The sequence below is a fragment of the Antedon mediterranea genome, chromosome 7, assembly GCF_964355755.1.
Source record: "Antedon mediterranea chromosome 7, ecAntMedi1.1, whole genome shotgun sequence".
NCBI lineage: Eukaryota > Metazoa > Echinodermata > Crinoidea > Comatulida > Antedonidae > Antedon > Antedon mediterranea.
Window position 1 is genome coordinate 373901 of NC_092676.1, and position 26736 is coordinate 400636.

The 26736-nt window shown below is 33.9% G+C and overlaps 2 protein-coding genes across 2 annotated transcripts; both read left to right on the forward strand.

Moving 5' to 3' along the window:
- Positions 1-14: 14 nt before the first annotated feature.
- On the forward strand, positions 15-3625 carry LOC140054006 (NEDD8-conjugating enzyme Ubc12-like). Its single transcript, XM_072098798.1, has 5 exons — positions 15-249; positions 815-948; positions 1266-1369; positions 1976-2039; positions 2446-3625. Exons 1-5 carry the CDS (start codon positions 141-143, stop codon positions 2587-2589), a joined length of 555 nt encoding a protein of 184 aa, XP_071954899.1. The 5' UTR covers positions 15-140; the 3' UTR covers positions 2590-3625.
- A 723-nt stretch (positions 3626-4348) lies between these two features.
- Positions 4349-26728, forward strand: LOC140054218 (doublecortin domain-containing protein 1-like). The gene is made up of 39 exons (XM_072099133.1): positions 4349-4473; positions 5246-5389; positions 6810-7067; positions 7709-7871; positions 8333-8495; positions 8838-8943; positions 11783-11882; positions 12064-12157; positions 12325-12423; positions 12616-12776; positions 13060-13149; positions 13443-13529; positions 13839-13940; positions 14056-14227; positions 14628-14742; positions 14952-15102; positions 15463-15570; positions 15800-15927; positions 16461-16521; positions 16788-17020; positions 17715-17926; positions 18147-18229; positions 18447-18608; positions 18769-19015; positions 19179-19332; positions 19776-19922; positions 20575-20796; positions 21015-21223; positions 21495-21565; positions 21667-21852; positions 22979-23185; positions 23456-23609; positions 23952-24071; positions 24255-24356; positions 24766-24902; positions 25168-25263; positions 25631-25856; positions 26360-26472; positions 26615-26728. The coding sequence occupies exons 2-39, from the start codon at positions 5256-5258 to the stop codon at positions 26687-26689; spliced, it is 5448 nt and encodes a 1815-aa protein (XP_071955234.1). The 5' UTR covers positions 4349-4473; positions 5246-5255; the 3' UTR covers positions 26690-26728.
- Positions 26729-26736: the final 8 nt, after the last annotated feature.

Genomic DNA, 26736 nt, shown 5'->3' on the forward strand with positions numbered 1-26736 from the left:
AAAAATAGAGCAGAAAAAAACAGGATGACTAAACTCGGAAGTAAATTAGAGAAAGAAAACATCATCTAATTTTTAATATTTGTAACAAATGTTATTTAGTATTCGAATAAAAACAAGTACATATTTTAAAGAATATCAACATGATTAAATTGTTCTCACTAAAGCAACAAAAGAAAGAAGAGGAGACATTGGGAAAGTCAGGCTCTAAGCCGAGAGGTTCCAGTGCTGCTCAGTTACGAATCCAGAAAGGTTAGCACCGCCACCGTTGTTGGTTACTACAAATACCTTGTGCATCGTGGGCCTAGCCCCAAACATTATATAGCCTGCTATATATATATTTATAATTAATTGTTATTTTTATTGATTTTGTGGATCTGGAAATGTGTAAAACTATTATTTAAATTAGTTTTTCTTTTGGAATTATTATTAAACCTTGCAGTTAATATTTTGTAGTTACTTTTTGTTGTGATGTGTTTGCCACTCCACAGCAGGCACAGAACTAACACTATTCAGTGAGAGTGAGTGCGGTGGATTGAATTAAAAATAAACCTGGCAATGAAATAAATATATATTATTCTACTGTTTTCTTTTATTGGGTTAAATTGTGATAATAACATTAATTAGTTAGGTAAAAAAACTATAGTATTAATAATATGCAGTTTTGCAAATCACCTCCAAATCTCTTTAATCTGTCTTAAAAGTCGAGAACAGTGATCACCATAACATCGTCTGTTAGAGGCAGAATGTGCCATATATATTTCAAACAATTTAGTATTCTTTTTCTTAACTAAACATGTTTCTCCCTCTTATTCAGATATCGCAGATTTAAATTTACCACAGACATGCCAGATTGAATACCCTGACCCAGATGACCTGCTAGACTTCAAACTCACAATTTCACCTGATGAAGGCTTTTATCGCAATGGTCGATTTGTATTTATATTTAAGGTATTCACAAATGACTTTTTTTATTCATTGTGTATATAGCGAAATTGAAAAATAATCTTTTAATTGACAGTTAAATAAAAATATAAATTCATTTTGGCAATAAATAGGGGGAAAATAAATATCAAAACAATTTTGTTTATTTTGTTATACTTCTGCCCCTGAAGCTTTTTGCATACTTTATTTGTATCTCCATTGAGATAATCCAGCGCCACTAATACCCACAGAATTTTTCAGTAACTTGCCTTTTGATTTTAATAGATAATTAAATATTATATTAGAATAAATTGCAACATTATTTTAATAATATTTGTGTTTAGGTTGGTCCAGGTTATCCACATGATGCACCAAAAGTAAAATGTGAAACCAAGGTTTATCATCCAAACATTGACTTGGAGGGCAATGTATGTTTAAACATTCTCAGGTAAGACAGCCAATTCATCCAAACATTGACTTGGAGGGCAATGTATGTTTAAACATTCTCGGGTAAGACAGCCAATTCATCCAAACATTGACTTGGAGGGCAATGTATGTTTAAACATTCTCAGGTAAGACAGCCAATTCATCCAAACATTGACTTGGAGGGCAATGTATGTTTAAACATTCTCGGGTAAGACAGCCAATTCATCCAAACATTGACTTGGAGGGCAATGTATGTTTAAACATTCTCGGGTAAGACAGCCAATTCATCCAAACATTGACTTGGAGGGCAATGTATGTTTAAACATTCTCAGGTAAGACAGCCAATTCATCCAAACATTGACTTGGATGGCAATGTATGTTTAAACATTCTCAGGTAAGACAGCCAATTCATCCAAACATTGACTTGGAGGGCAATGTATGTTTAAACATTCTCAGGTAAGATAGCCAATTCATCCAAACATTGACTTGGAGGGCAATGTATGTTTAAACATCCTCAGGTAAGACAGCCAATTCTGGTTACCTTCTCCCAAAATGTTTGTTATTCTGTAGTTAGTTTCTAAGTAAGTTGTATTCTGTGTGTATGTCAATTTTGTTTTCTGTTTTTTAGGGAAGACTGGAAACCGGTACTAACAATCAGCTCAATCATTTACGGCCTACAATATCTTTTATTGGTATGTTCTAACAAATTTGATTTTGTTATTCCGAGTTCTTTATGAAAATACTTATTTCTTCTTTCAGTGAATGAAAACATGGTATTTTTTGTTTACATTTAAGTTAAGCTTTGTTAGAAAGTCATAGTCATTTGATTGAAAGTTTGTCATGCCTGCATATTAGAAATGACATTCAGTTGTAGAACTCAAATTAACACATCATTAAACCAGCCGTCATCACATTATTCCCTCGACAACACATGCCAGTAATACAATACGACATACAGTGTATATAAAGTTAAAGTTAATGAGTGACTGTACCATTGTTTTCATTTTTCCATTTTGTTTCTTTCTATATTGCTTTATTTTATAATTATCTAACACTTTCTAATTATCTAACACTTTCTATCTCTTTTTAATTTTTAAGGAGCCTAATCCTGACGACCCATTGAACCGTGAAGCAGCTGAAGTTCTTAGACAAAACAGGAAAATATTTGAGCAAAATGTAATGAAATCAATGCGTGGTGGATACATTGGCAATACATATTTTGACCGATGTTTAAGACTATGATAAGGAAGCTAGGAAAGCTGTAATGTAAGCGGTCTAGCGTTCCTACCAACAGTTAGTTGCTCTGTCAAACCTTTAAAAATGCTATTATTATTTATATTTGAATCCTGTACCCAACAACTTTGATTTAATGTAAATTTTCTAATGATTATTTAAATAAGCATGTATTGTGGGAGGCCTTCTTGAGTATATCATAAGCACCATTTGGGTTGTGGTTGAATCCTAAGACTTCACAGTCTTTTTAATTTACATATGGAAGTAAATTTAACTGAAATATTAACATTTTAGAGCCCAGAGCCTCTTAACACCACTTGTTGCTATACATATCTAGAATTAACATACCCACAACCCAGATAAACAATCAACAGGATTAAGTTTAGGGGAAATGACAATGTAGTGACAGTGAGATGGTCTAGAGAAACAATGAACAGGATTAAGTTTAGGGGAAATGACAATGTAGTGACAGTGAGATGGTCTAGAGAAACAATGAACAGGATTAAGTTTAGGGGAAATGACAATGTAGTGACAGTGAGATGGTCTAGAGAAACAATGAACAGGATTAAGTTTAGGGGAAATGACAATGTAGTGTCAGTGAGATGGTCTAGTAAAAGATAGTGATGTGTGATATATTCGCACAGTAAAGGAGCATGCCAAATGTCAGATAATGGAGTTCACATGTTCTACTAAAATCCTGTGAAAAAGGTCCAGTTTTCCAATATCGGATCACAAAGTGGTTTTTTATTTGTCTCTTTTGTAGTATAGTAAATGTGTATTCATTTATAATCCCACTGTAAACTGCTTATTACATTGCCTCCTTTCAACAACTCAATTACCTTACATTAAAATGTCCAATGTGTTTTGTAATACCATATTTTTCATGTTTTTAATCGGGTCATGTCATGTCACCAAATTTAGTATGATTTTTAACTACTACTACTGGAAACATGTCTATTGCAAGATAATACAGTAATACTAGAATTTAAAGTTGATTTTGTAAATTGTAATATTTATATTAACCATAAACCTGTCAGAAAAAACAGTCTGGTGTGATGATACTTTTTGTTTTCTGGAATTGGTTGAAAGTTAAAATGGCAACATTGGTTTTGTATGTAATCACCTTTTGGGAATCCCAAGTACAACTCTTCCATTCTTTATATGTAGTGCATTTGAGTGTGATTTCATTTTAAAGAATGTATTTTGATTTGTAGTGAATTATATAGATACTGCAATTTAAAATAGGTCTGTGTTTAGGTTTTGTAACATTCATTTTATATTTAACACTAATAATATTCAACCTATATAATCCATTAATAATGTAGGCCTACACATGAAATGAGAATTTTGGTGTTTATAAACTGTTGAAATTCCTAACATTAAATCAAATATTTTACCAATTCAATGCTCTATTCATATTGGTATATACCATAGGTAGGTTAAATTGCTACTGTATAAATATGGTAGGGAATGCTAGCAAGGTTGCTGTGACGTCAAAAACAAAATGTTACCCGAACATTACCTCTTTTTTTTTCATTTTTCATGTAAAAACAAAGTAAATAAACAATAATACAGTATGTAGATGTTGATAGAATTTTATTTCATTAATTTTTCTATTCAATAGTTTTTTGAGTGTCATCAATAATTTTTAACACTGAAACTCCTATTTGGATGGATGGCTCTGTTAATTTTTGTTATACCGCCCCCTCTATCTGTTCATGCATATCATCAGTTAATTGATTGGCTGTGACGTCATCTCCAAGGCAACTTTTCCAAACGCTGAAGATTCGAGTATCTAAAAATAAAAATATTCAATACAATGAATGAAAATCCCATGTTTTAAATTCGGTGTTATTACGAAACAAATAAGAAGGAATCGGCATCTCTTTAAAGGTCAGAATCAAACAATATATTAATATAATAATTATAGCCTAGGCCTAGCTAGGCTAAGCTAGCGTATGTAGGCCTAGCCTATTCGAGGCTCCTCCGAAAACAGCGTGTGTGTTGTGCGTGCCGTGTGATCCTCCCATCACCCATCATCATCAACAGACCAACCTATCCTCCTCCTCCTTCTGTAAATAGGTAGGCCTAGATACAGTAAGTTATAGCTGCTGCCCTATAATAGAGCAGCATTGTATGCCATAGTAATGCAGGCTGTATGGTCATTATTTTTTATGCATTTCATTCAGAATCAGATGTTATTTCGGTGGTGACAAATGAAATTGGCCGTGTTTTATTTTGGTATTTTTTGATGATAAATAAAAAAGTATAAAACAAAAAAATGACCGGTTTCATGCACGGTCAATATCAAACGTGACTGATGGTAATCAAAGACCGACAACCAACCTACGTTATGTCAAGCGATGGAATGTGTCGTCTCGGTCATCCACGGTCTGGAACTAGAAAGTAAACCATCAAACCTGCTCACAATGAACTATCATGACATTAGCATTAATTAAATTAATTAGCTCGCTAATGATGAGATGTGGGACACCAGATTTTACCCAACCCTGCAATTTTTTTTCAGTATTTTAATAAATTTTGCAGGATTATTGAGAAAAATAGTATTTTAAATGTCTGTATTTTTATATTGTCATCTTGCAATGGAAGACAATTTAAAAACTTAATCTATAAGTCTATAATATTTTTTTATTTGTACTGGTAGCGTCCACAAGATGTCACAACTCAAGACATCCAATAGACTAGATGGCAGCAAGATGACACGGTCTGGAGATAGTGTGACATATGAGGATGTGCTTGTTGCGCAATATCTTGAGGAACTTAAGAAACAGGGAAGCACTAAGAAAAGGTTTGTTGATTCACCTAATATAGAATAACTATGCCTGTGGAATAACTATACCTATATGGAACAAATATACTATATATGTAATAAGTACAGTCAACTCTCCCAATACTGTACTGTCCTTGACATCTAAAAGGTCCTACCGTAAATTCATTTTTACCATTAAAAAACATTCTGAATGCCAGAAAAAAAAAACATTCTGGAAAACTAGACACACATAGGCCAGCCTAAAGGTGTCCAGTATTGGGAGAGTTGACTGTATACTATATGAAAACAGTACACAAAAAGGGAATTATATGCTTTATATACAAATAATTTTGGAGTTGCAATTATTTAAATTTGTTTATTGGCAGCTAGTGCACTGTAGCTTGACCACAACGTGTGTAACTACATAGAACTAAAGGCTTGTTTTGTTGATGTATTCAACCAGCATAGTAACAATACAATAACATACAATTCCTACAATGCAGTCCATATAAAAATGAAAAATTCTTTAAAATAGTGTTGTTGCTAAGAGAGCTTACTGTAATGTCACATCTGACTGGTTTTCAACTACCGGTAATTGAATCTACACAGTAAAATAAAGGTGTTGTCAGGCAACGAAAGATCATAGTAGTAGTCTACTATTTCAATTAACTCTTACTTTTCTGAATATTTCATTTATTACAACACATCCAGTCACGTCAGAATTGAACCCTAGACCTTGAGATTGGCAGACAAGCATATTAACCACCAATCTACTACATTACAAGTAGATATTTATTATTATTACTAAATATATGCTGTATTTGCGAAGTACTGTATTATTTTAGTATTGGTAACCTATGATACATAAATATTGGAGACCCTTGTTTGTTTATAGCCGTATTTGTTTTTAGACATTTACCCAAAGACTGTTCATGTGAAGTTAACTTAGCAATAACACGTTTATTCTTAGCTCTGTTTGTATTAGAAGGGTCCATGTTACACAGTATACATAGATAACTCGTATTCTATTGGTTAAAACTGAGACATCAAACATTCTCATGACAGTGCTAGTGTGGTACGGTAAATACAGTAAGCTACATGTATGTCTGTCTACCTACCTCTGTACAACAGAGGCTATTAGTTATCTGCATTTATCAACATGTTATTTTTTAAGTATTTTTATTATGTTTATCAATTACTATTTTATGCTGTGAATAGGTAAAAATGACTAAAAAAATCAAAATCAAAATGCCTCTCTCTGGAAAATATTAGAGACATCATATAAAACAGTCGATTGATATTTTTTATATTTTTAATTTCATCATGTAATGTAAAATGTTGCTTGCATTCCCACCAAATATCTAGGTTAAGTATATACTTATACTCTGAATGTTTATATTAATTAATGATATTAACTTTTGTAAGTTTATTATTAACAAATATGTATCCATATGTTAAGGCCTAAAAGTGGTGCCAAGATACAGTCACCCTACCTGCAAAAACTACCACACAGAGACTATTTGGTGAATAGCACATCATCAACCGGTAAACGACCTATATCAGCCTCTACTAATGGACGTAATGGTGCTAGAGAAAGGCGGAGGATTGATGTGAAGTTTGTAGAAGACAGAAACGATTTGAATAAAAAATTGACAGAGGACTCTGAACAGAAGAGAAGAGTAAGACCAACTAGTGCTCCTGTTTATAGGAATAAAAGGTAAGAATACTGACACTTGTTATATACATTACAGAATTCTCAAAGCAACTAATGCTAAATAGTTTCACTAATGTCTGTCCAGATGGTGCGCTGCTTAATGGGCCCATGAAATACTAAACTGTATTGTATCAAAATGGAGCCATAAAACACTGCTGTATAAGGATATTATCATCTAAATTATTTACTTTATTTTGATGGACAGGTAGGTAGATATATAACAAACAATCTATTATGCATTATCGACAATACAAATAGTTACAATTTATACTTTAATCTTATTGTTTACTATATAATTTAATCTTTCAACCTGTAAATAATTTGAAAACCTTTTACTGAATGTGGGCTTCCACTGGTCGTTTTGAATGCACAGCAAAAATAAAAAATCTTGAAATAAAAATTCAATATAATATTGTGTCTGGCCAGGATTCTCTAGGATAATAATCAGCAATCAAATATCAGACATATATATCTATTTATTGTTTTCTAATAATATAAAATATTATTTTGCTCTTCTCATCAATTAGCTAATCCTTCAACTTCAAAACATGTTTTATTATTTGTTGAAATAATAACATTTACACAAAATATAGTATTTTCATGTTTTATCATTATATTTGTTTAATACATTGTTTATTTTATAGGCGTCCATTGAGTGCAAAATCATCAGCGTCTATGATGTCACAGAGGTCAACCAGGTCATGTAAGAGTCTGTATAAGCTACAGCCAAGTATAATCAAAGCATTGGCTTATAAAAATGGCTCTCGAAGTGAAGCTTTCACAGTCACTGCCCCTACACTAAAGCTAGTATGTAATGTCTTAAATAAACTTTAAACACTCATATCAATATAGCTACAGTACGTCAGACAAAAATCACATTTCAAAGCCAGTTCATTGCTCATTGCAGGTTTTTTACACCCAACATATGTAAAATTATCATTATCAATACAGCATAATTACCACTATTAAAGGGACACATTTCAGACCAAACACATTGTCACTTAATAAGGGTGCCCTAAATAGGATCGGTCGTAGTGTTTCACAGGAAATTAGTGTCTTGTGCATTTACTGTACACCATTATTGTAGCATTTCGATGCAATTCTAGGTTGCTGTACTGATCAGACAGGCCCAAAGCAATTAATAGTCTTATTGAACAAGTTTTTACGTTTTTTGTTTGAGCTCTGTTATCTGTTATCAAAGAGGTGTTGTTTCATGCAGTTAGTTTAGTTAAATGCTCTTTTAAAGTTGTTACTTTCTTTCTGTGCAGTTCCTTGAAGAGTGTACCCTAAAGCTTGGTTTACTGAGTGCCGCTAGAAAGGTTTTCCTTGCAGACGGATCTGAAGTCAGAGATGGCAAGATGATTACACGTGATGCTGAGGTGTACATCTCTTGTGGAGAACAATTTAAGGATCCCTATGCCTCAGTCACAGGTAAAATATACAACAATCTGATATCTAATTGTGATAGATAGATGGATAGATCATTAGTATTCATCTCACATTCAAAGCATTTTGAATAAAACGTTGAGAAACTCAACAGTTCTTTTCCGAACTAAATATACATGATTTACCACAAACTTTATATCAACATTTGATTTCGCCATGCAAACCTTCAAACAATATATTCATTTAGTATATTATTACAAAGATGTCATCTGCCAAATTCTATCTACATTTAGTACAATGATCTAATCATTCACTGTAGTCAAGAAAATGAGTATTTTGTTTGGAATCAAAAAAAATAAATAAAAATATGGTGAACTGTATTAATAGGTGATGTTCATCGTAAAATTCACACAGCATGGACAGTGAATGGAGTAGTCATACCTCCTGAAGATCGCAAGAAAAATACTAAGGCTACGTTATCAAAGAGAATGAGGTAAAATATATTGTAATGATGTGCCCAAATATGGTAGTGATATGACATCATCATGTCCATATATGGGCACATTTTGTTGTCACATAAAGTTTGATAGTGTAGACAGAGCTTTAGAATAGAGTTGATAAGAAAAAGAGGTATAGAAATTATGGTGGTGTAGATAAAGGTTATCAGATGGAGGGTGTTGTTGAGAGGAAAGAAGTGATGTAGAGAGAATATGGTGGTGTAGATAAAGGTTATCAGATGGAGGGTGTTGTTGAGAGGAAAGAAGTGATGTAGAGAGAATATGGTGGTGTAGATAAAGGTTATCAGATGGAGGGTGTTGTTGAGAGGAAAGAAGTGATGTAGAGAGAATATGGTGGTGTAGATAAAGGTTATCAGATGGAGGGTGTTGTTGAGAGGAAAGAAGTGATGTAGAGAGAATATGGTGGTGTAGATAAAGGTTATCAGATGGAGGGTGTTGTTGAGAGGAAAGAAGTGATGTAGAGAGAATATGGTGGTGTAGATAAAGGTTATCAGATGGAGGGTGTTGTTGAGAGGAAAGAAGTGATGTAGAGAGAATATGGTGGTGTAGATAAAGGTTATCAGATGGAGGGTGTTGTTGAGAGGAAAGAAGTGATGTAGAGAGAATATGGTGGTGTAGATAAAGGTTATCAGATGGAGGGTGTTGTTGAGAGGAAAGAAGTGATGTAGAGAGAAGATGGTGGTGTAGATAAAGGTTATCAGATGGAGGGTGTTGTTGAGAGGAAAGAAGTGATGTAGAGAGAATATGGTGGTGTAGATAAAGGTTATCAGATGGAGGGTGTTGTTGAGAGGAAAGAAGTGATGTAGAGAGAATATGGTGGTGTAGATAAAGGTTATCAGATGGAGGGTGTTGTTGAGAGGAAAGAAGTGATGTAGAGAGAAGATTGTGGTGTAGATAAAGGTTATCAGATGGAGGGTGTTGTTGAGAGGAAAGAAGTGATGTAGAGAGAATATGGTGGTGTAGATAAAGGTTATCAGATGGAGGGTGTTGTTGAGAGGAAAGAAGTGATGTAGAGAGAAGATGGTGGGGTAGATAAAGGTTATCAGATGGAGGGTGTTGTTGAGAGGAAAGAAGTGATGTAGAGAGAATATGGTGGTGTAGATAAAGGTTATCAGATGGAGGGTGTTGTTGAGAGGAAAGAAGTGATGTAGAGAGAAGATGGTGGGGTAGATAAAGGTTATCAGATGGAGGGTGTTGTTGAGAGGAAAGAAGTGATGTAGAGAGAATATGGTGGTGTAGATAAAGGTTATCAGATGGAGGGTGTTGTTGAGAGGAAAGAAGGGATGTAGAGAGAATATGGTGGTGTAGATAAAGGTTATCAGATGGAGGGTGTTGTTGAGAGGAAAGAAGTGATGTAGAGAGAATATGGTGGTGTAGATAAAGGTTATCAGATGGAGGGTGTTGTTGAGAGGAAAGAAGTGATGTAGAGAGAATATGGTGGTGTAGATAAAGGTTATCAGATGGAGGGTGTTGTTGAGAGGAAAGAAGTGATGTAGAGAGAAGATGGTGGTGTAGATAAAGGTTATCAGATGGAGGGTGTTGTTGAGAGGAAAGAAGTGATGTAGAGAGAAGATTGTGGTGTAGATAAAGGTTATCAGATGGAGGGTGTTGTTGAGAGGAAAGAAGTGATGTAGAGAGAATATGGTGGTGTAGATAAAGGTTATCAGATGGAGGGTGTTGTTGAGAGGAAAGAAGTGATGTAGAGAGAATATGGTGGTGTAGATAAAGGTTATCAGATGGAGGGTGTTGTTGAGAGGAAAGAAGTGATGTAGAGAGAAGATTGTGGTGTAGATAAAGGTTATCAGATGGAGGGTGTTGTTGAGAGGAAAGAAGTGATGTAGAGAGAATATGGTGGTGTAGATAAAGGTTATCAGATGGAGGGTGTTGTTGAGAGGAAAGAAGTGATGTAGAGAGAATATGGTGGTGTAGATAAAGGTTATCAGATGGAGGGTGTTGTTGAGAGGAAAGAAGTGATGTAGAGAGAATATGGTGGTGTAGATAAAGGTTATCAGATGGAGGGTGTTGTTGAGAGGAAAGAAGTGATGTGGAGAGAAGATTGTGGTGTAGATAAAGGTTATCAGATGGAGGGTGTTGTTGAGAGGAAAGAAGTGATGTAGAGAGAATATGGTGGTGTAGATAAAGGTTATCAGATGGAGGGTGTTGTTGAGAGGAAAGAAGTGATGTAGAGAGAATATGGTGGTGTAGATAAAGGTTATCAGATGGAGGGTGTTGTTGAGAGGAAAGAAGTGATGTAGAGAGAATATGGTGGTGTAGATAAAGGTTATCAGATGGAGGGTGTTGTTGAGAGGAAAGAAGTGATGTAGAGAGAAGATGGTGGTGTAGATAAAGGTTATCAGATGGAGGGTGTTGTTGAGAGGAAAGAAGTGATGTAGAGAGAAGATGGTGGGGTAGATAAAGGTTATCAGATGGAGGGTGTTGTTGAGAGGAAAGAAGTGATGTAGAGAGAATATGGTGGTGTAGATAAAGGTTATCAGATGGAGGGTGTTGTTGAGAGGAAAGAAGTGATGTAGTGAGAATATGGTGGTGTAGATAAAGGTTATCAGATGTAGGGTGTTGTTGAGAGGAAAGAAGTGATGTAGTGAGAAGATTGTGGTGTAGATAAAGGTTATCAGATGGAGGGTGTTGTTGAGAGGAAAGAAGTGATGTAGAGAGAATATGGTGGTGTAGATAAAGGTTATCAGATGGAGGGTGTTGTTGAGAGGAAAGAAGTGATGTAGAGAGAAGGGTTGGGAGAAGAGTACATTATTTGATTAAAAAGGAAAGCATAAATATATAATTAATTTGTATTTGTAGGAAAATGTTAACATCAAAGACACGGCGAATAATTGTCTTTAAAAATGGAGATGGGTCAGAGACATTTGAGGCGCTTGCAACTCCTGACAAATTTGAGAAGGTGAGGTTGTACAGTAGTCTTGTTTGATAATGTCTCAAGTATATTCATTCTGAATTCCATTTTTAATATAAAAATCAAATTAATTGCACATAAAACTATACATTTAAAGTTTACAGTCTTACATGACTTATATAGGGTTAAACATTTAATGTTTTAATATATATTTACTATTGTGATACAGTTTCTTGATGTGTGTACTATTAGACTGGGTATTACATCACCAGCCAAAATTGTCTTCTCATGGGAAGGAAAAGTTATTGAAGATATCAACCAAAGTAAGTAACTATTGTAACAAACTTCCTTCTGTTTAGTATGAATAAATGATGATTATTTGGAATTTATGTTGTTTGTCTCTGTATGATTGCAGGGGGTTGTAGTTTCAGTTATTTGCTTGTCTCAAGGATTAAACCAAATTAATTATTAAGTATATTTTAAATTTCAGTAAGAAAGCTAGATAAGTGTCTTCAGACCAGCTCCACACCTGCATATGGACCAGTGTGGATATCAAGAGGAGAGGGCTTTAGTCCAAAGGGTTCTAGAAGTAAGTACCAATTGATCCTATGTTAAATGCCATACTTAATGTTGTATGGAATGAAATGAATATTGCTATCTTTATTTAAAGAAACAGTTTTAATGTTATAATCCAGAAGCAAAACGTATGGATACTGTCACACGTTGTTCATTCCTCTTCATGGTATATGTTACATTCACCCTCCACTTTGTTTCTGTTCAGTTTTCTTACGCAACACACTGCAGTATTGTGAGCAAAAGCTAGGTATAGCAAAGGAGTACAAAGAACAGCTTCAGTTTGCTATGAACGGAGAAGATGACAAGGTGTCTATTGTTAGAATTCTGTCCTTGTCGCAAGAGGAACTTCAAGACCATTTAAATGGCGTAAGTTGGAGTTGTAGCTTGAAGCTCTGTCTACACTATCAAACTAGTTTGACGACAAAAAAAAGTGTGATGTACCCAAATATGATAATGATATGACATCATCATCATATTTTGATAGTGTAGACATGGATTTAAAACTTATATTCCTGACCTAATAATTACATTAATGAATTCATCGATGTAATTTTCATATACAACATTTTACCTACCAGATTGTGGTAGTGACAATTCTGGAGAAATAAAAAACAGCATGGCTTATACAAATCTTCTTTATTTTGTTTAGACAAACGAAGGCATTCAGGAGTTTAGTACTGCTAAGGATTCTTTGAAAAGAATTCTCAGACAGATTTCAGACTTGGTCCAGGAAGAGGAGGTAAGTTAACAACACTTTATAGTATGATTACCCTATAGTACAGTCAACTCTCCCAATATCAGACTCTCTGAAAACCGGAAACTCTTCCAATACCAAATCCTAAGTCCAAACAGTCTCAAATTCTTTTTTAACTTTAAAAACACATTCTGAATACCAGACTTTCCAATAAACCAGCTATATTTGGCCAGCCCAAAGGTGTCCAATATTGGTAGACTGTAAATTCTTAAAATGTGATAATCAATGATTGTTGAATAATGTATAACTATAATGCAATGTTTAATTACTTAATGTAGATGGAAGGACACAGCTATACTTTGAAGCACATTAAGACAATGGACGCATCACATAGATTAGTAGGAATGCATGGAATAAGATTAAAAGTAAGTCAGTCAAAATCACTGATAATTAATTTTTGACAACTTACAATCCCTGTTAGACCAATTTGGTTTTCAAAAAATTGCCTCTAATTCACTCAGCAATACTGTATAATGCCAGCAAGACAGTTAAAGAAGACTACTTGATAAGGGTGTATGACTATTCCAACTATATCCTGGAACATATGGGGTTTGTTTTGAAGCAAAGCTCCTGTAATTTCTAACAATGTAAGGTTTTATTTTAATTACAATCCTATCTCAGTTATTCTTACAATCCACTTTATCAGTGCAAAATTTAAAATGTTTTTTTGTTAGGTTTATGAGAATGGTTTTAATGACAAGGAGGATACCATCTTCTTCAACATTAAAGAGGCTTATAAGGGTTGTCATGGTAACCATGGTATGGTCGTACAAAGGGTATGTTTTTAACAGATATAGTTTAATAATAATAATAATGACAGATATGATGAGGTTGTCAACAAGTGACTTGTTTCTGCCAATTTTCATTGATATTTGTGTGTTTTGTCTCCAGTTATTGGATCACATTACTCACTGCGTTCACCCTGAGCAGAATGTTTCAGCCCTCAGCCCTATTGTAACCAAACTGTTTGACAAGAATGGCCAAGATATCACAGATGTGTCAAGATTGCAGAATGATCAGGAAGTGTGGATCTCATATGGGGAGAACTTTAGAGATCCTAATGGTTAGAAAATAACTATCATCATGTTCATCAACATTGTCATCATCTTTAGCATCATCGTTATCTACCTTATTTATTTGAATAAACGCTTCCCTCGAATAAATGTCCAGGGGCATATTTATTTCCGCCCACCACATGCATATACATACAGTATTGTATCTCAAATTTCTATTTGTAATAGAATTCATTGCTTGACATGATCTACAATTTACCAAGCATTCTGATTCCACTTTTTACTGTATTTTATCACTTCTCGATATTACTAAAAAATAAACACCTCCCCCGAATAAACGCCACCCTCATCATCATCATCACTGTGTCATATTTGTTTCTGTAGCCCTTAATGTTTAATATCATAGTTAATAGACATCTGTAGCAAATTAATAATTTGGGTTTTGTTTAGTATACTGTCTACAGTTAACCCTTGATAAAGCGTCAGCCTATTGTTTGTATGGCAATCGCAATGTGGCATTGAGAGAACCAATTCTGGCAGATGAATTACAGCCTGGCAAAGAAAAGTAAGCAAAAACAATAAAGCATTCCATTTTGTATCCAATTAGTTTGTGTAAGCTGGAATAGGCTTCATTAAGTACAATTAGTTTGTGTGAAGTTGTAAGGTGAATTATTGTAAAAATGTTAAAGTAAAAGTTTATAAAAAATTTGTGGCATTCTTACAAGCACTGGTTTAAAGTTTAAATATTTCCTTAATTTTGTCTCTGTTATTTAGATCTAGTAACTGGGATGCTACCATTGGATTTCCTGTATTATATGACATTGAACAAATTGATGAAAATTCCGACCCAATGAAGCGTGACCAGATATTGATGGCTTTGAAAACTCAAGAAATTGATACAAGGCATCATTTCTTACAAGATAAAGTAAGATATGTTTTATTTTATTTTAAAAGTACTTATTTGCATGGATTACGGTACTTATTTACAGTGACTTAAGCTCTGTCTACACATTTTTCTTTTCTTTACGTCATTGTTATAAGACAGCAACACAAATTCTCAAGTTGGGATGAATAAAGTTTCCTTGTATCCTTGTATCCAAATATGGTAGTCATATGACATCATCATGTCCATATATGGACACATTTTTTGTCACATAAAGTTTGATAGTGTAGACAGGGCCTTACTCATTTGTTTGATTAATGTTGTTCACGATTACTTACTTACTTTTTAATACGTATGAAATGTTACAATGTGTAAAGATTATATCCATGTTTTTTTTTATAGGATTCATTAAAAATGGTGCTGTACCCTGATTTGGATGTAACGCTTAAAAAGAAAATGGGAGACAAAGATATCTGGCCATCAAAGTCTCAAATATGGGTGATTAATAAGGTATGACTACAAAGTACAAGGACAATGGCAGTAATGTATATGTAAAATAAAAATTAGAAACAAACTAGATATAGTTTTTCCTCTTTTAACCCCACACTGCATACATTGATGCTAAACATGTATTTAGTAGAATATATTAATCAACTGCAATTTAGTGACTTAAGTATACATGCTTAGAATTGTTTAAACCATGTTTAATATCTTAGTTGCTTATTAATTTTATTTTCAGAAAGGTGTAATATACTGTCGTGCAATGTCTTCAGTTGCTTTAACTTTAAGTGAAAGATCTCGAGTTGACAAGAAATTTCCTGATGGTGAGACAGCAGCACAAGGCTATGCTGTTACTCTAGACAAAAAGTAAATAAAACAATTTGTACAATTTTTTCTTGCAAGATCCGGTATAGAATTGTTGTATTGTTTAATTATATTCATATATAACTATAATTATTATTATTATTATTATTATTATATCAAAATTTATAAAGCGTCAATTCAAAGACCGAGGTACAAAATCAAAGGCGCTGGGCATGTTAGTGGTCGAAAAAATGAGTTTTGAGCAATTTTTTAAATAAGGCAACAGAAGAGCAGTGTTTAATTTGTAATAACCGGAGCCTGCACTAGAAGCAAAAGCTTGTCTCATGACGGCCCTGCAATACAAATGTATAGTATATGAAAGGAAATTTTAAACAATAAAATAAGTAAAAAAAAAAAGATCAAATATTGAACATAACAATAGGTATAAAGTATATATACTGTATAAAGATTGTTTGTATTGTTGACCATTAATAGAAATTAATAAATGATGAAAGTACAGTCAACTCCATGAAAATCAGACAGTGTTTGTCAGTAAAGGTGACTTTATGTCAGTGAAATATTTTTTTTTATTTTAGGAGTATAGACAACCCAGCACAGCAGTGGGGATTTAGCCCTGAGGGTTTTATATATTCTTTGGTAAGCATTCAGTATTCTAGATTTTGTTGTTTTTTTATATTAATCATTTTCACTAAAATTTGTTTTTGTTTTATATGCTTTTTGGTAAAAATCTTCAACATTGATTTACTCATTGCTATATGTAAAACAAATCATAATTTATGAATAATAGGAAGAGAATCTGCAAAAAAATCTACTTTACATGTTAAGCAGAAGAAAAAAATATTAAAAGAGTACAACCGTACCTTAAACAATCATTTTTCTTTTTCTATATCTATTTTCTTTAGGCCGAGCCAGAATTGGTTTTGACATACATTCCAAAACCAATTGCCCCTGAAGGTGAATCATTCCAATTTGGAGACGATGGAGTCAATTTTCAGGATCTTGAAACTGACCAACAATCTCCTACAGAAGACACCACCACAGAGGATGCAGATGTTAAGGAGTTCCCAGGACATAACTTTATTGTTGCTGCAATTGGCAAACTGCCAGCAAAACATCCATGGGCCAAATCACAGAGGTAAGGTATTTCTAAGATGTTTGAAAGGGTTTGGGTGGGTTAGCCTTAGGCCTGCATAATGCCTTACATTTTCTGTGCAACTTGATGTAGGGTTAAATACTTTTAGGAGCTTTCTTTACCAAATGAATATTGTCATACTACCCAATACAGTATTTAAATTAATGAATATTGTCATACTACCCAATACAGTATTTAAATGAATATTGTCATACTACCCAATACAGTATGTAAATGAATATTGTCATACTACCCAATACAGTATTTAAATTAATGAATATTGTCATACTACCCAATACAGTATTTAAATGAATATTGTCATACTACCCAATACAGTATTTAAATGAATATTGTCATACTACCCAATACAGTATTTAAATTAATGAATATTGTCATACTACCCAATACAGTATTTAAATGAATATTGTCATACTACCCAATACAGTATTTAAATTAATGAATATTGTCATACTACCCAATACAGTATTTAAATGAATATTGTCATACTACCCAATACAGTATTTAAATTAATGAATATTGTCATACTACCCAATACAGTATTTAAATGAATATTGTCATACTACCCAATACAGTATTTAAATTAATTTAAGTGTACTACAGCATTCATACATTCTTGTAATAATATACCAGTAATATTGTATTAACTCTAACTCTAACTTCATTTCTTTTATCACAGGTGGGCCTTAAAGCAGGAAAAGATTGAGAACCTAGGCCAATGGAAACATTCAACTGTTCAAAATCCACAATGGAACAAACTAGCTTACTCCTGGCCAGTCACAGAAGAGGGAACATGGAACGAAGAATTTGATTGGCCAATGGAAGCATTCCTTATTCCATTTGCTCCACCAATCAAAGTGCGGAAAAATGAGAAGGGAGACATGAAAGCAGGTTCGTAATTATTCTCATTTATCATTGATATTATGTTTGTATAAGAATGTTTACTGTTGATATTTAATCTTATCTATCACAATAAACTTTTAATCAAGGAAAGAGAACTTTTTCACAGCCTAATATGTTATTGAGTCTCTGCTACATACCTTTGCAGTATATTGTAATTTTGCACTAATTATTATTTTTTTCTTATAATGGATTTCTAATTTCATTTTAGGTGCATTAAGATTGCGTGTTCTTAAGAATGGCGAGAAAGATGAAAACAAAGCAAGCTATGTGGTTGGCCCTGATCTGAGCAATGTAAGAATTGTATTTTCACTTTATCAAATAAAATGATATAGCATATATCTTCTAAATGCTCATTCAGGCAATACCTTTAATTGTGAGAAAAAAATATGACCAACACCAAAATTGAACCCAGAATCAGCAATGCATAAGCAAGAACTTAGCTACTGTGTCACAATAAAATGTTTAGCCATTTTTAGATAGTTACTTTCTTTTATATGTTGTCCCTTAGATGATGAGGGATCTAAATAAGTCTGGAACGATGAGTAAAAAATCAAGACGACATTCCAAATCTTACGACAGGCGAAGTGCTGGTGAAGACGGGGATCACGCCGACAATGAACAACGTCAACATTCTGAGGATGATAAGATGATGCAGATGGAATTTCAGCTGGTAAGTCTTGTAGTTTTTGCCACAAAGTGTAAACTAAACATGTTTTACATAAGGAAAATAAACTCTGAAGCATATTAAATTTCGCCATTGTTTTTAAAATAATAGGAATTGTCTTATAAATAAAAAGTAATACAATTATAAATTTCATCTTTTTTCATAGATTTTGGATCGCTGTACATCTTCACTAAATCTACCATTTGCTGGCCGTCGAATATTTGACAGTAGTGGCAAGGAGTTCAAGACTTTGGTTGGTCTTGAAAGAGATCAGCTGGTGTACATCTCATGTGGAGAGTCATGGAATGATCCTAGTACCTCCGCTCAGGATCAACAAAGAAGGATGTTGCTGGCAACACTCTCAGCAGATATTGAACAAATGCAGGAGTTCCTCTCACTTAGAGACACATTAGGTGTGTTCTTTTTGGTAGTTTAAGTTTGTTCTTAATTATTAAGATCAGCTAACAAGGATGTTTCTGGTGATGCTCAGATACATTAATTCTGGTATTTGATGTGATACCATGATATAATAATGCTAAATAATCAACTGAGAATAAATTTATAATTTGTTTGTAGATTATGTTCTTGAGAAGGATCGTAACAGTCAAAGATTGTTAATAAATAAATGCTGTATGACAGAAGAAGAGAAAGAGAAAATGATACGAGGACCGACACCAGAACCAAGTGAAGAAAGTGCAGGAGAAGAGGATGACTCCATAACAAAGATGAGGTATGCATTTATTCTTTGTTTTCTTAAATCCGTTTCTCTGCAAGTTCAAATCATAATTTGCTTTCATAACTTCACTGGTTTCCTGTTAAAGAGCATATACAGTACATGATTATAACCTTTTCCTACAAGTGTCTTTATGGCAGCACTGCTCCCCATTATCTTAACAAACTTATTAAAACATACAGTATGTCCCACTACACAGAGGTCTTCGTTCTGAACGGATGCTCTTATGTTAACACCACCTAAAACCAACCTTAAATCCGTGCTTCTTTGCTCAGGCACCAGAGATCTGGTAGCAACTTCCTCGTTCCATCCGTTACACTCCATCCCCTATTCAATTCATATATCCTAAAAACTCACCTGGTAAAGAGCGCTTTATAAATCTTCAATATTATATAATGATTGTGCCTTCATTATTTTTTTTGTAAAAATAATTCTTTTAGTTCCCATCAGCGTTCACATGCGAATTCTGAGCAGCGTTTAGAAGGTTTGAAATGGCCGTGGGAACGCGTGTTGAATGCCAGTCTGGATGAGGTTACAGAAGCCAATCAGGACCACTCACACGAGACAGAACCTTTCACAAAATCAAAGTAAGTCTTAATTAAGAATAATTTTCTTTTGTAATCCTAACACACCAGTGGGGTTTTTATTCAGTTGCCATTAATAATTCATTATTTGAAGAAAGAAACAGTTACATCAATATACCATATATAACTGTGTATAATCCTGTGTTCGACTATTATCCCACTTAATAATTTAGGCAAAATTCAAACAAAATTACTTTGGTAAATCCATTGTTAATGAAGCCCAAGTATAATCCCACCTCAATATATTTGCCAGACTTGGTACCCAGGTGATATTTGGTGATATATGGCTTGGTTCAACCATATATTTGCCAGACTTGGTACCCAGGTGATATTTGGTGATATATGGCTTGGTTCAACCATATATTTGCCAGACTTGGTACCCAGGTGATATTTGGTGATATATGGCTTGGTTCAACCATATATTTGCCAGACTTGGTACCCAGGTGATATTTGGTGATATATGGCTTGGTTCAACCATATACAGTATTTGCCAGACTTGGTACCCAGGTGATATTTGGTGATATATGGCTTGGTTCAAATAAAGAATTTAAACTTGGTTTCATCATCTATTATCTTTTTAATGCTCTTCTATTGTATTGATAAACATATTTGTTAGACAAGTATACAGTGTTTTCTTTCATATATATCTTGTCAGATCCAAAAGGAGATTAAATACATCTCCTCGATACAAACACCGTGGTCCTGCAGGAGCTCACAGCCAGCAGTTCATATTCATTGATGGCTTTATCACGCTGAAGTCATCACCATACCTTGTGGTTGGTATATCAAACCCAGAGTTGGAAGAAAAGTCAGAGGTGGCGCTTTGTAAGAAGACAGAGGATGATCCGTCATTAAGATGGGAATTTACTGAAGATGGGTAAGTACCATACTTAAATGTTTTGCTATTACTTATACAGAGGAGGGTGTGTGGTATAAATTACTGAAGATGGGTAAGTACCATACTTAAATGCAGGGTCTGTGGTGTAACCCCTGACAATATCATCTTAAATTATATTCATTCAGAGTTAATTGTTTTTTCTTACCCTACTAAATTGGCAAATATGTTTTGTTAACTGAATTTTCTTTATTTGAAAGGTACATCCAATCCAAGGTTAACGAAGATCTTGTCCTTGCTGTCTCAATGCCCAATTTCACTGGAACAGCCATGGAGGGCGCATATTGTGGTCAGTCGGTTGTAATTCAACGCAAACAGAATTTAGAGAATGGTGGAGCCAATCAGAAGTGGATGTTTGAGAAGGAGTTTGGGTTTATGTATGCATTTCATGCTGAACCACTTGATAGAGGTAGGTATTCAATTTTGAGCAACTTGACAGCTAAGTAGATTTTGTGTCTAAAACAACGATGGAATACCATGAATAGCTTTCACGTTTAGGAATTGGTAGAGGTACTAATTCACCAACCAATGTTTTTCCAAATGTATTGATAACCATTGTAATCTGCCCCTAAGTATACTTAGATCAATAAAGGTCCCAAGTATCGGGCCCATCCATCAACGATGTAATTTAGCATTCCAGTTTTTAATTTCATACAATTTTATTGGTTTTATTTTCAAAGAAATAATGGCAGCAAATAAGGCTGGCGTTTGTACTTATGCAGTAGTTGGTGAGAATCAAGTCCAGCAAAATGTAAGACATTTATTTTTATTGAAACTATATAAATATATCTAATTTTACCACTGAAATTCAATGTATTTTATTTCAATTCAATTTTTAATTTGTATTTGTAGGGGTATGACGTAGTTGAAACTAAAGTAGATGGAGATATCAAAGTTTGTGTAGCATGCGCAAGAGCTATGAGAGGCAATTACAAACTAAAAAAACAAGAACATTCAACACCTTTCATATGTGCTGTTGGTATAGCTCCTAAGATAGGACTTAAACTTATAGGTAGCTTTCAGTGTCTTAGTGGCAAGGTAAGAACATTCAACACCTTTCATATGTGCTGTTGGTATAGCTCCTAAGATAGGACTTAAACTGATTGGTAGCTTTCAGTGTCTTAGTGGCAAGGTAAGAACATTCAACACCTTTCATATGTGCTGTTGGTATAGCTCCTAAGATAGGACTTAAACTGATTGGTAGCTTTCAGTGTCTTAGTGGCAAGGTAAGAACATTCAACACCTTTCATATGTGCTGTTGGTATAGCTCCTAAGATAGGACTTAAACTGATTGGTAGCTTTCAGTGTCTTAGTGGCAAGGTAAGAACATGCAACACCTTTCATATGTGCTGTTGGTATAGCTCCTAAGATAGGACTTAAACTTATAGGTAGCTTTCAGTGTCTTAGTGGCAAGGTAAGAACATTCAACACCTTTCATATGTGCTGTTGGTATAGCTCCTAAGATAGGACTTAAACTGATTGGTAGCTTTCAGTGTCTTAGTGGCAAGGTAAAAACATTCAACACCTTTCATATGTGCTGTTGGTATAGCTCCTAAGATAGGACTTAAACTGATTGGTAGCTTTCAGTGTCTTAGTGGCAAGGTAAGAACATTCAACACCTTTCATATGTGCGTTTGGTATAGCTCCTAAGATAGGACTTAAACTGATTGGTAGCTTTCAGTGTCTTAGTGGCAAGGTAAGAACATTCAACACCTTTCATATGTGCTGTTGGTATAGCTCCTAAGATAGGACTTAAACTGATTGGTAGCTTTCAGTGTCTTAGTGGCAAGGTAAGAACATTCAACACCTTTCATATGTGAGCTCCTAAGATAGGACTTAAACTGATTGGTAGCTTTCAGTGTCTTAGTGGCAAGGTAAGAACATTCAACACCTTTCATATGTGAGCTCCTAAGATAGGGCTTAAACTCAGTGCCGGCCTTAGAGGGAAGGTAAGAACAGATGTTTTGCAATTTTAAATTAATGATTTTATTAGATAAATATTCTTTTTTACTTGGGTTTATTTAGGTGATATACTGGATATACTAAGGTCTCCTACATTCAGATCAAATTAATCTTAACTTGTGATCATTAAATTACTGGTTGATTTTATCCAGAATTTGTCCAAACCATTTATGATATCAAAATAAATACATGTTCTTTCTAGGTTGATTTATCAAGTTTTGAAGCGGAAAATACAGTGATTCAATATGAAAAGGAATTAAAAAGATTGAAACAAATGTCAAGTGCTCGTCTGATTGCACGGGAAATATCTGCATATCAACCGATCCAATCAGTACGAGTTTTGGCGTACAAGAATGGAGATGGACGCAGTAATAACCCTGTTGTTGTCATTGGAAGCACCATCAGAGGGGTAAGATTTATTTTCCTGTGTAAAAGGTTTACTATTCCTTTATTTGCTTTCAAAGTGAGTTACAATTGTGTAATATTTGTAAACATTTGCACAGATCTTAAAATTTGCATCGTCCATGTACATGGCTGTAGTATGTGGAAATAAATTGAATAAATTAGTGGTTTGTGATTATGTTTATCATTTTTATCATTGTTGTTTTACAAAGAAGGTTATTAGTAGTAAAATCTGATGTCATTATGTATGGTTGGTTTTCTACATTGATTTATTCAGATCCTTGATCAAAGCACATACCAGCTTCAACTGACATCAGCAGCACGCCGTTTGTATTCCCAAGACGGCACACTTTTACTCTCAATCCCAGACATGATCAAGTACAACTTGGTTCAACAAGGCTTAGAAAACCTTGATATTACTACACACCAAGGTAAATCTGTCTGGCCTAGCTTATCCTTAAGAGACACTCATTCACCAATGTTGGGTGTTTAGGTTAATACCAGAAAAAAAACATCTGTTACTTAAATTTACATTCAGTGAACTAAAGGATGTCATCCTATTAGGATATCCGGTGTTTGTAGAAAATGATTTCACTTAAGAAATTATCAATTCTTAAAATACTTTGTATCTAAAATGAACACCAGGTTTATGTCTAATGATTCTATTGAAATTCCTATAATTCTAAGAAATATTTAACCATGAATAATATCTTTTGTCCACAATTTCAAAACAATTTATAAATAGTAATTTTTGAAAATCAATGACATTTCAGATAGAAACAGAAAATCATCACACTCGAGAACAACTAGCGCAGATTCAAAGGTTGCTATGGCGATGAGGAAGCCTATAGAAGTGTGGGTATCGTGTGGAGAGCCATTTTTTAGTCCTGGATGTGAGTTGATACTTAATTACATACTCAGCAGTCCAGTTATACAAAGCATAGAACACATTATATAATACACACATATGTACATATTTCCAATGTCATTGTTTCTTTTTTCTGTTCTTCTTTAAAAATAAATTGTTTGAATTTAATTATGCTTTGTGAAATTAATCAATATAATGATTTTATTAGGTTATGATTATCGGCGAAGTTTATATGCCCAACAGAGGGAGGAGAGAGCAGAAATTAGTTTAGAACTGGATAAAGAAAAACATATTTTAAGACAAATGCAAGGTAGGTTGAAGTGTACTGTATCAATTAAAATAATGTAGTAAAAACATACCGTATCTACCATACCCGATGTAAAGCTCTGTCTACACTATCAAACTTATGTGACAAAAAAATGTGATGTGCCCATATATGGACATGAAGATGTCTTATCACTCAGGGATATCACCACGGTGATCGGCGATAGTCAGCTCTGTCCACCACTCAGAATTTCTGGCCACCACTTTCATGATGCCAACCACCACTATATTTATGTATGTAGATTGTAGCATATTGTTCGTATCACTACCATATTTGGGCATATCACACTTTTTGGTCGAACTAGTTTGATTGTGTAGACAGAGCTTTAGATAAGTAAAAAGTTCATTAGTAAGTACAGTAAACAACTAATTTAAGACTCTTCTTATTTGTGTAGGGCGTCGCACAGCTCATTTAGATGGTCCAGACTTCAAAGGTACAATGAGCCCAGAGCACCCAGTTGCACTACAAGGTGGATGGACACAGCCTTCAACAAGCGAGATACACAAATCTGTACAAGTTCATCAGTTAGAAGTAAGTAGGGTACTTCAACCACTTAGTCTCACAGCAGCAATGCATTGTGAGGAGAATCTATACTTTACTTAAAATTTGAATATGGTACAGGCCCAAAACTATACTCAATGAAAACAAGAAACTTTCCCAAAACAGACAGTTCTGAAGATCTCAAATTCTTGTTTCCATTAAAAAACACATTCAGAATACCACTATTTCTTGATACCAGACATACTATGACAGGCAAACGGTTGTATGACAATAACAATTATAATTTGTATTACAGAATCATTTGACAGAAATGAAAGCACATCAGAAGTTTAAGCAAACAACTAAGTCCATCATTAACCCAAACAAGACACTGTATAAACAACCAAATGTGGTAAGTTTTAATTTTAATAATACTCTAGCGGCAATTGTGCTCTTGATATTATATATCATTATCATACTTTTTATTTATTGCTTTCACTGAATAACTTAATAATATAAAAGATACAATAAATTAAAAAAGCAACTTTATAAAATATATAGCTTCATCTGTAAACTTTTACTACATAAGCAAAATCAAAATAAGTATTTATTTTGTGAATGAGGTATGCATCTTTAATAATTTCTTAAGCCCTGACAAAGGAAAATTGTTTCTGAAGGCTTAATATTTCTCTCTCTCTATTCCTTAAACCACTGTCAGTTACCCACAGTATTGCTGTTTTGTTGTCTCAATGCGCTTAATTGTATTATATTTTATTTAGAAACGAGTGTCAGTTTATCGAAACGGTGACAATCCTGAAAGAGCAACGTACATTCGCGTTCACAGCATGGCCAACTTACTACAGGATGCTAGTGGACGGTTGTCACTGCACATGCCTGCAAAACGTGTCTTCACAGTGTCTGGACAAACAATTGAAGACTTTGACAATATAGAACGAGACCAGGTTGTGTGCGTGTCGTCGGGGGAGTCGTTCAAGAACAATAAAGGTAAAAATATGTCAGAAAGGAAATAGGATTAACATGGTGGTGACTTAAGATTGCTAACTTTACCCTTCAACTTTGACCTTTAGTGAATGAACTTTTAAAGTATAGTAAAAAAAATTTTTATCTTGTAATGAATTTTCAATTTTTATAGCTGGTTTTAAATTTAACATTCTGTATAACAATTGTGTTACTAATAATAATAAAATAAAATTTAAACATTTGTTTCATGGCACAAACATTTTGAAATGAAATTGATTTTTATAATTATCTATGTGAAATTATTTCAAGTAAAAAACCAACAATCCAACCTTTGTGCATATATAAGTGTTCATGATAGTGTTCATAGCTGCAACTTTATCTTTCGATTTCATGGTAAATAGATTAAACTGCAACATTTTTTAGAAAAGAATGTTATTTCATTTTGCATCTGTTTCATGCTGAAAAAAAAATGTTTTTTTAGAACGTAACAAAAAAGATGTAGTTAAAATGTTTATTTTTGTTTTTAGCTGGAAGCAGACAACAAGTTGAGATGAAAGCTACTTGGTCAAGAACTCGTAAACGTGACGGGGAACAAGCGACACAGATCATGGTAACGTCAACCACACATCCAGCTGTTCAGGTTTGTAGACATTCTCAGTTTTCAAATTCAAATAAACATTTACTTTTTCAATAGTAAATAAATTAGTTGTCAAGAAAAAGGTTTATATATATAATAATTGTGATTGTTATTTATTTTTCTCTCTCTCTGATTTCCCCTTAAGGTGGATCCATTTGGGCCTCCATCGTTGGCCTTACCTGTAACAAGTTCTATCAGCACCGAACCATATAACCAATGAAATACTGACCCTGCTGCTAGACCACCTACACCATTAGGATCCCATGA

What these genes read in the sequence shown, in the direction of transcription:
- LOC140054006 (XM_072098798.1), top strand. Translation starts at nt 141, where the DNA reads ATGATTAAATTGTTCTCACTAAAGCAACAAAAGAAAGAAGAGGAGACA. An exon ending in GATTTGTATTTATATTTAAG is followed by an intron (nt 949 to 1,265) that starts GTATTCACAAAT and finishes ATTTGTGTTTAG; the next exon opens with GTTGGTCCAGGTTATCCACA. An exon ending in GTATGTTTAAACATTCTCAG is followed by an intron (nt 1,370 to 1,975) that starts GTAAGACAGCCA and finishes TCTGTTTTTTAG; the next exon opens with GGAAGACTGGAAACCGGTAC.
- LOC140054218 (XM_072099133.1), top strand. Translation starts at nt 5,256, where the DNA reads ATGTCACAACTCAAGACATCCAATAGACTAGATGGCAGCAAGATGACA. An exon ending in ATCATTTCTTACAAGATAAA is followed by an intron (nt 15,103 to 15,462) that starts GTAAGATATGTT and finishes TTTTTTTTATAG; the next exon opens with GATTCATTAAAAATGGTGCT. An exon ending in TTCAGTGTCTTAGTGGCAAG is followed by an intron (nt 21,853 to 22,978) that starts GTAAGAACATTC and finishes TGTTCTTTCTAG; the next exon opens with GTTGATTTATCAAGTTTTGA.